Genomic DNA, 10,614 nt, shown 5'->3' with positions numbered 1-10,614 from the left:
TATTATGCATATTTTAGGGGCCAGCTGAAGGACACCTACGGGTGCGGGAATTCTCGCTACATTGAAGACCCATTGGTTGCCTTCGGCTGTTGTTTGCTCTATGGTCGGGTGGTTGTCGCTTTGACATATTCACCATTTCCTTTCTCAATTTTATATGTTAACAATTGATATGGTTTTTTTTTTTTTTTTTTTTTTTATCTTAATAACATGTACCTGGCATGAATGATACTTATACCCGGGGGCGTTGTCAAAAGGGTGGGCATGCTTATTAAATGTGGAGGTGTGGACGAAAATTAAGAGTGGAATTACATGGGGAAAAACCAACTCGGAATTCATGCCACAAATATCTTAAATAATATTACATTATGATATCGTAATCAATTGATGTTCGGGTATGCATGTTATAGTTACAGGGATTTTTTTTCGAACAGTAAGTTTTTGGTTGTATAATGATTTATCAAACGTAATGGTTCACAATTTAAACAAAATACAGTGGAAGACAAACGCATGATATTGATAGATGCAAAGCGTCGTTGCAACAAGGTATTTTTACGTGTATTAAAAGAAGCATTTATTATGATCTTCATGGTTTATAGGTTTCATGATAAATCTGGAGATCTAACATTTTGGAAATACAAACAAGATGTACTTTTAGGAAAATTGAACAATAAAACACATTCAGCACATCGTTTTTAATAGAGATTTACACATGATAATTCATGAGAGCTGTATATTTTACCACCTTATCTGTATGAACTTTTTCGAACATTTTCAGGGAACCAAACATGCCATTACTGAGCCTATTGTTTCCATGCTACAGTCTGGTGGTTGTTTTCACAGGTATCTCGATATATATTTTTTATATATTTAGTTTTTCAATCTTTTTCACTCTCTCGACAGAAAACAAGTCGCATTCAATATCAATATGTCAAATAATACATAGTTCTGATAACCAATTGGTGGCGTTCAATCGGGACGACATCTCTGATCAAGTGTTTTGTCCAAAGTTTATTTCATCGGTAAAAGTATTACATAATCGTTTGCAGCGCCGGTCCCATGTGCGATGTTTTAACCGACTGAAGGTTATTTTCGTACATTTAAGCAATTTAAGTACTAAGGGTATAGTGTTTACTCAAAACTGTTCCATAAACTCTAAGTTAATTAACTTGACCACCTTTTTTTCGGTCTTTAATTCAAATTTTAATTCTAATAAAGCTGTAAAACAGGCCTGTTTTAGAAAAATCACTAACTAAATATGTAATAATGCATTACAAAATCTCATCTAATACGGTATAATAGCCTACTAATATCCCGTATCCCTGTCCTTTAGTAATATTTATTACAAGGGCGATGCAGTAATCAAAACTAACATTCTCATGTTGGGAGACGGATTTATATAAGTTGTTCCAAACTTGTTTCCGAATCCATGAAACATTGTCATACTTTATTCTTGTAACTTTTCATTAATAAAACTGTCTAATGTATATTGAAAATAGCAAATAGCTGTAATTGTCACAAATGCTTTCTTACGGTTTTTATTTTTCAACAGAGGGTTGTATGAGAAGTTCTACTGAAAATTCAACTGTCAGCAAAATGAAGTACAATATAAATAACCAAACGATTCCAGAAAACCATAGACTAGGTTGTACATATAACGAAACACAAACTTTGGCCTGTTTAAATGGTGGATCATGCTTTGCTGTAGAAGTAGGAGACAGAATAGTGCAATGTGCGTGAGTATCGTGTACATAAGTAGGAGACAGAATAGTGCATTGTGCGTGAGTATCGTGTGCAGAAGTACGAGACAGAATAGCGCAATGTACGTGAGTATCATGTGCAGAAGTACGAGACAGAATAGTGCAATGTACGTGAGTATCGTGTGCAGAAGTAGGAGCCATAATAGTGCAATGTTCGTGAGTATCGTGTGCAGAAGTAGGAGACAGAATAGTGCAATATGCGTGAGTATCGTGTGCAGAAGTACGAGACAGAATAGTGCAATGTACGTGAGTATCGTGTGCAGAAGTAGGAGACAGAATAGTGCAATGTGCGTGAGTATCGTGTGCAGAAGTAGGAGACAGAATAGTGCAATATGCGTGAGTATCGTGTGCAGAAGTACGAGACAGAATAGTGCAATGTACGTGAGTATCGTGTGCAGAAGTAGGAGACAGAATAGTGCAATGTGCGTGACTACCGTGTGCAGAAGTAGGAGACAGAATAGTGCAATGTGCGTGAGTACCGTGTGCTTCTTTGTTACATTTTTTTTAATAGTGATTCAGAATATATCACAATTTTGACTGTTGTAACCCTATTATTGACATTTTTACCTATTATGTCTGCAGTGGCGGATCCAGGGGGAGGGTTCCGGGGGTTGGAACCCCCCTTTTTTTGGACGATCAATGTATTTGAATGGGGACATATAGTTGGAACCCCCCTTTTTTAAATGGCTGGATCCGCCCCTGGTCTGATTGTTTTATTCACACATCGTTGTCAATACAATAGAATTTATACGACTGCAGTGTTCCAGCTAGGTTTTCAAAAGGGCAGGGTGCCAATCCTGAAAAAGGGCATTTAACGCGCGATATGATAATATGAAAAGGGCATATTTTAATAAAAGATGTTAATCAAACATTTGTGTTTATTCGTTGAATCACAGGTTATACAAGAACAACATCTTTAGCCCATATAGAACTCTATCTTTCTACTTTTAAGGCTGAAAAACTTGTCAAGCAGCTTGTCACACAAGTTTTTTTTATCATTGCTTGGCACAGTTGAACTTTATATGCAGTATGTTTTGAAAGGAGATCTGTTTCATACTGTTTCTATGGTCTACCACATTTTACCAGTTTCACCTTTCTACCCCTGCTGTGCTTGATGGCAATACAGCACAAAACAGCTGTGCTCAGTAAATTCACAATTTTAGGATATAAAGCAACAGTGAAAAATAGTATCAAAAATAAAGAATACAGAAAAAGATGACCAAGGCACCCTACCAACACTGCTACTAAGACCCTCTTTAACTTTTCCCATAACTCAAAATAAATACCTAAACATATATATTCTTAAGCAAGAAGTATGGAGACACATTTTAGAATATGTAAATGGGTTACTCAATGCTAGGAAAAAAATCAGATTGAGTTATCTTTCTTTATTTGGGTGTGCTCCTTCTTTGGAGGATTATAAACAGTACGTAAATATGATGTAAATATGATCACAATATGGCGGCCGATTTTGTTATTTTCGCATAAAAAATGAAGGCAGTCAATGACAAATACGTCTGAATTTTCTGTTTATTTTACAGAAAACAAGTAAAACAATGTCTTCAACGAGTTTATAATGGTTTTCCAACTTTCTGTCATTACGTTTCTTCCATGAAACTACGGTAAACATCGCAAATTGTGCCCAAGTTGTTGTATGCACATTTCTTCAAAGATAATTGCCGACTGACCGATTCTATTTGAACGAATTAATGTTGATGATCATTAATGACCCATCCGATAAACGGATTACCTATAACAACAGATTATGACACCAGTTGTAACCATTGATTAGCTTGGGGTGGTAAACAAAGTCATAATCTTTTCCCTAGGTAAAATTTAGTAATTAGCGTATCATATCAATACGCAAATTAATATGCAATCGATCTTCAAAAAAGGCAGGGCGCCCTGGAAACTGTAAAAAGGGCACAGGGCGCCACTCGGAAAAGGGCGGGCGCCGCGCCCTCTGAAAACGGCCTAGCTGGAACACTGGACTGTCATATATAGCTAGCTATAAAACCAGGTTTAATCCACATCTATGATAAGAAATCAGGAATACGACAGTTATCATCCGTTCGTTTGGTGTGTTTCAGCTTTTGATTTTGCCATTTTATTAAGGACTTTCCGTTATAAATTTTCCTCGAAGTTCAGTATTTTTTAGATTTTACCTTTTAATAGAACTTGGATAATAAAAACCAAAAAAACATAACAATACATTATTTAAACGAAGATAACTGAAACCGTCTACAACAAAATAATAAGAATATGCAACGACCACCCACCTGCATTCCATAGATTGGACGGTGGATGTTTCCAAGATGTTTGCACAAATTATCATCAACCTTCTTGCGTATACCAATAATTGTTGAATAAAGGAACGTAAAACCTCGTATGTACCGTAATATTGAATTAATAAAAAGTAAAATCACAAAAATACTGAACTCAGAGGAAAATCAATTCGGAAAGTCCATAATCACATGGCAAAATCAAATAACAAAACGCATCAAAAACGAATGGACAAGAACTGTCATATTCCTGACTTGGTACAGGCATTTTCAAATGTAGAAAATGGTGGATTGAACCTGGTTTTATAGCTAGCTAAACCTCTCACTTGTATGACAGTCGCATCAAATTCCATTATATAGTCACCGATGCGTGAACAAAACAAACAGACATAGTAGGTAAAAATGTCAAAAATAGGGGTACAGCAGTCAACATTGTGTTATCATCTTAATCACTATAAAAACAACAAATGTAACCAAGAAGCACAAAAAGGCATATAATAAAGCAGTTTCTGTTTTTTTTTTAGTGTGGAAGTGTTTAAAGTTAATATAAAATATTGTTTACTTGTTTGGATGCATGATACTGAAGGTTACAAGAGCGCAATTATGCGTAATGCATTTTCCATAGGGTACCACTAGTGTTCCGTATTTTTTTTCTCGAAGACTACACAAACTAGGGAAAAACGGGTGGCAGTTCCTGTTAGTACAAATGCCAGTGTTGCATTACAACCAACAAAAAATATAGGGTCATGCGGCTCAAATTGACTTAAAATGCAGTTGAAAAAAATCGTCTACTTTTTTCGCTTAATGAAAAAGGCATATTTTTAATGGCTCCGACGTGCAGAAATTGAAGATATTTTCTATACTTCGTAAAATGTGAATATGATTTTCGGCAATTTTTAAACCTAATTGGATAAGCTTTCGATTAAATGTAACTCCAATCCTGTATCAACCAATCAGAAGCCGTATAGGATTCTATTCTGAGTACCATCTTCCGGTAAAATGTAAACAAGTAATTGCGCTCTTGTAACCTGAAGCCTATTTTCTTTCGATTCCAGATGTTATACTAAATATGTTGGTATACGGTGTGAGATGATAGATCCGGAAATGATATTTGGTCCATCTGAAAGTAAGCCATGTATTGAACAGTCAGTATAGATCCTAAAACATTGTTGAAACATTAACAGAACTTGGAGAAAGAAAACTTGTGACATGCCAAAATATATTTAGTGGTTATTTTATCATATTGCTATCAGTTCATAATATCAAGGTTCTTGTCTTTCAAAGTCAACCACGAGGTTATTTAACACATTGTTATTTGACTATGATAAAAAGGTTGACAGTTGTCTGTCAAAGTCAAACACGGGACTAGTCTGGTCCTTTTACCACATTGCTATCTGCTCATTATATTAACAAGGTTTCTGTCTGTTATAAGTCAATCACATGGTTCTTGTACCACATTGCTGTGTGCCCTTGATAACAAGGTTCCTGTCTGTCAAGGACTAGTCTCAGACTGGTTGTTTTTTTACATTTTTATCTGCCCATGATTACAAGGTAAATGTCTATCAAAGCCAACCACATAACTATTCATGGTCAGGTTATTATTGTTTTTATAGTAACTGGTTTAAGTAATTTTCAGGATTGGTTTATTATGATATATCATAGGTGGAATAGATTGTATCAGGCAATGAAAATAATGTTCCAGGTCACACTAGATGAAAATGAAATCCATGTCAGTTATTCTAGTGTATTATTTTTATTTGCTGTTTTTTTTTTCAGAAGAAAAAGACGTCAGAACTGGACTCATATCAGGTGCTACAGCATACCTCATCTTAATTCTTATTGCTGTGCTGGTAGTTTTATACTGTAAAAAGATCAAAAAGAGGAGGTAATGTTGAGTTTCATAAACACTACACCCACCCGCGTTTTCAACATAATGTACATGTTATAACATCTACATAAGCTGTTAGATAATTACCGTGTACTCTCAATGTTAATACTGTTAGCAGAACTCAAATTTCTTAAACATGTCACAATTCGAGGTTTAGATATAACCCTTCTTTACAATTCATTTAATGTAAAGTTTACTATTTTCGATAAACTGTGTTTAACGCTTAAAGCCTTTATATACGGCATTGGTTTCGGTCATTGCATTGTTATATCAGCTAAAATGCCTTCAACAATGTTTTGTTTTCGCGTAAGAGTTCAATGTAAAGAGATAGATAAAACTGATACTACAAATTCTAGTAAGTTGCTATCCCAAATCACCTTCTGCAGAAAATACCATTATTGATAAATGATCACATCTTAAAAACGATTTGAACGAACAGCGTCATAGATGGTATTTTGCATGCTTATGGTCTAAACCTACAGATGTTATTACATTCGAGGATTTTTTACGGAAATATGATTTAATTTGTTTCATCAACAGATCCCCAAGCGTTTGGTGGTGATATCCTCTATATATATTGCAAACAAGTTTATAAGTTATTCCTGATGAAAATAAGGAGATGTGGTATAATTGGCAATAAGACAGCTTTCCAACAATGCATTTTTCAATTCATAAACTTATAAAAAAAAACTGTGTTCAATCTTTAAATTTGGTATTTTGAAGTAATAATCGTTTTTCTATAGTTTGGTACAAACTAAATTGTTGACGACGTATAAAATCTATTCTGCCTTGATGTTCATCCGTCAATATTAGAATTAAAGGAAGCATGAGTTCATGTCAGCAAACACTGATACTACTGTAATAGTGTTATAGTAGTCTAAGGCAAACTTTCAACTACTGCGTGCATTCGAATACCTTTGAATATATCAATTGTTTACTTATACTTATATTTTGTTGCCTATTGTTTCGACATTAAATGACTTTTACAGGAGTTACGTTGCTTAAAGTTATACTGTTAGTATTTATTCATGAACAACAAGTCTAATAATTCATTTTTAGGAAGGAGACTTCCACTCTTAATACAGCGAATTTTAAATCAGATGGAGACATAGTCAAAGATTATACTGGAAAAGTTAAATCAGAAGTAACTTTTAACCTGATAGAAAAAATGGCTGACAAACAAGAACCTGTGAATGACACTGAAAGAGTAACTGTTTTGAAATAAAATTGATTGTATAGCTGCGTTGTTTGCATAATTTTTAAATCATACTTTTGTTATCCAAATGACAAAAAATAGTTTAAGTATTTGTACAGATCAAGGAAGTTATATACAAACGGAAACAAATCTTTAAAAGTATGCATTTCAATTGTTATGGCTCAACCACAAAGTGCCGTATATTTACCCTTATCAGCCATTCCATCATTCCGTATGTCCGTCATTCCGCAACGAACAGTAATACGAATTTTTTTTAAACGCCTTCACATATTCAACTGATTTTTTATTTTTACTATGATCAGTTACAGATCAAAGGTTGCGCTTGCATGGTTTTGTTCCGCTAATTTTTGTTGAAATAACGGGTCCATGGACTTTGAAAATTATGTGAAGTTATATTGACTTTTTTTAAACGCCTTCCCATAGTGATCCGGTATTGAGTATGCAAGTCTACTAGGATGAGTTTCAGATTGAGTTTATACGTTTGGTTTTGTCCCCGCTAATTTTTCGGCTTTGGAATTGAAAATTTTGTGCAAATAACATTTATATGGACTTTCATTCTCAAATTTCCACTCCTAATAATGGCTTCAAGTTGGGTTTATTTTATTCGTGTCTTTCCGACATTAGATTTTATATGATTCCAGATTTTCCTTCATTCTTATTCTTTATGGGACAGCTGTAGCATGCTTCTGTGTGTTGTTGAATTTTCTCACTGTGCTTGTCGCCTTGACCTGTTTTCTGCACAGCACAGTGAGAACTCCCGCAACACCCAGAAGCATGCTGAATAAAGATTTGTGTCTGTCGGTGTGCTTGGATCATAGATCACGAGATAAACCATCAAAAAGTCAAATCATAGATCATTAGATGCTTTTTGTGCTTTTTTGTTAAATGTTTGTTTGTTTTTGAGATTGTGACACAATGATGACTGCTGTACTCATTTTGTGACTATTTTACCTATAATGTTTGTTTTGTTCACACATCGTTGTAAATATAACGGAATTTGATGCGACTGTCATACAAGTGAGAGGTTTAACGCTATAAAACCAGGTTCAATCCACCATTTTCTACATGAGAAAATGCCTGTACCAAGTCAGAAATATGACAGTTGTTAACCATTCGTTTTGGTGTGTTTGGGCTTTTGATTTTGTCATTTGATTAGGACCTATATCTAAAAATTGACTATGAGGGTCGGTTGAAAACAACTTTACGACAAAAAAGATTTTACGGACATCATCATGTGAGTTGGTCGACCGTTGTGGAATATCCGTCATACAGATGATATCGGATAATGTTCCTTAACTACAATCCCTTTCCCTTTTCACGAATGTGACCTACCGAATTAGACTATTTACCGCATTTGATATATTTTATCATATGATTTTGCCATTTGATAAGGGACTTTCCGTTTTGAATTTTCCTCGGAGTTCAGCATTTTTGTGATTTACCTTTTTTTTAGATGCTCATTTATAGCGATGAATGGAAATGGCATTAATAAGTAATAACTATACAATTAACAGTACCAATGACCCATGTAAATGAGGTCAAGGTAATATAAATCATGGAAGACGGACATTGATTGAGTGAAGCCATTCCAATTGATATTTTATAGTGTGTCTTTCTATGTTGTGTTGTTACAAAAATGTAATGTGGACAAGTAAATATTGTAGCCTTAAAAATTATCTTAAAGAAAATTTGTTTATTGAAAAAATGATATTTTATAAAAATAAAACATTGCAAAGAGCGTATGCATAATGGAACCCCTGGCTCCAACTAATAAAATGATTTTATAAGTTAACTTTCATGTAATAAAAATATTTACCCAATCCATGCTACCTCAGATTAAGATTTTCTGTTCTTTTTTAAAATTATTATTATTTATATTATACGTTTATAGAAGGATTCAAAAAATCAACTTTATGTACTTGTCTCGATTTTGCTGATGTACTATGGACTTACTTACTATTATTATTACATATGTAGTTTTTTGCCAATAAACACATTACAAAAAAAAAAGTCCCTGCATAAACACAACATTAAAACACACAACATGCAGACAAGATATATAACAGCACAGGCATATTGAAATACATGCAAAGCACTACTAAAATACATATCTAAACAAGCCAAAACTAATCACAACTAACATTAAGCACAAATAAAAATATAGCACACATGCAAACATTTAAGACATACTAGCATGTTAGAGCAACTTCTAAAATATAGAGTTGTCTCATTTGAACTTATACCACGTCTTCCTAAGATAAGATAAGATAAGAAATTTTATTTCAAGTCGGGTTACATTAAATACAAACATAAGCTCTGTAGAGCTTTTTTTCCTATATCTATATAATACATTGAAGTTTATCAACTTTTAAAAAAGAGGCGAAAGATACCAAAGGGACATTCAAATTAATTAAAGTATTTAAAACTATCCACGCTATGGCAGGGACATTCTATACTAGAGTTGTTTCATTGGCCCTCATACCACATATTCCTATATCTATTTAACTATTTATAAACATGTAAAAATAAGCTCAAAACTTGAATTCAGAAAACTGATAATAAAATTTATTTACTTTTATTGTTTATATTAATGATCTTGTTGTTATTAATCTTTACTTTCTTTTGTTATGTTGTGTCACATACTATAAAAATGTAATTTTATGGCAATAAATATTTGAATTGAATTGAATCAAGGATTTGTATAGTAAGATCAGGAACATATATATTAACATATGTTAGATATACTGTTCCCAGGTAAGATACAAATCCTTGATTGAATTAAACGAAAAATATATGATGTAATATTATAACTTTCGTGGTGTTATAAGATAGGTCTCTGTAATAAAAATAAAAAAAAACTGCATTATACGTTGGTATATTATCGAATGGTTGAAATGTATCCCAACAAGGACGTATGTTGGTTAAATACGTCCTTGCTCCCAAGTAGGAGTGCTTCAATATATAACGGAGGAACGTACCTGTAGAAAACAGAATATGGTACGTTTCTCTCCACTTACCAAACAGTGCCCTTTGATTACCACAGCTTATCGTAACCAAAAATAGATGATGCAAACCAAAGCAATATTCCTAATTGTGCAATATTCAGTGATAATAAGTATTTAAGATATCAAATTCGGCTTAAGAGGAGAGAGAAGGTAAAACTCTGACGACGATAACATGAGTGGTTTTGACGAGAAACTGAAGAGAGCATTTACTCCATTTCAGTCTTTTATTCAGTGTCAGTCAATTCAAAATGAGGAACAAAAAGAAGGTATGATTTTAACTGGTAAAATTTCACAAATTGAAATAAATGTCTCTGTGCACAACATTTATAAACTTGTTTAGTACCGGAAAGTAAACATCAGTACGCTGATGGTTTTCTGTAACAAAAGAAGAAGTATTTTGTTCAATACAAGATGATTCTTTGCATATAAGTTATAATCATTCTTATGCCATTATGGAGAGGAAACA

General features: G+C 33.6%; 2 protein-coding genes across 2 annotated transcripts in view; both read left to right on the top strand.

The window, feature by feature from the left end:
- Positions 1–728: 728 nt before the first annotated feature.
- Positions 729–7,182, top strand: LOC139513711 (uncharacterized). The gene is made up of 5 exons (XM_071302458.1): positions 729–840; positions 1,550–1,733; positions 5,095–5,165; positions 5,816–5,924; positions 6,987–7,182. The coding sequence occupies exons 1-5, from the start codon at positions 786–788 to the stop codon at positions 7,150–7,152; spliced, it is 585 nt and encodes a 194-aa protein (XP_071158559.1). The 5' UTR covers positions 729–785; the 3' UTR covers positions 7,153–7,182.
- A 2,954-nt stretch (positions 7,183–10,136) lies between these two features.
- Positions 10,137–10,614, top strand: part of LOC139513709 (uncharacterized) — a 52,001-nt gene continuing 51,523 nt past the window's right edge. Inside the window, exon 1 of the mRNA XM_071302457.1 lies at positions 10,137–10,414. Coding sequence (XP_071158558.1) covers positions 10,321–10,414 — 94 coding nt within the window. The 5' untranslated portion in view covers positions 10,137–10,320. The remainder of the gene's footprint in view (positions 10,415–10,614) is intronic.

This window comes from Mytilus edulis, chromosome 2 (assembly GCF_963676685.1).
Source record: "Mytilus edulis chromosome 2, xbMytEdul2.2, whole genome shotgun sequence".
NCBI classification, from domain to species: Eukaryota; Metazoa; Mollusca; class Bivalvia; order Mytilida; family Mytilidae; genus Mytilus; species Mytilus edulis.
This window is presented reverse-complemented; position numbering and strand designations above follow the sequence as displayed.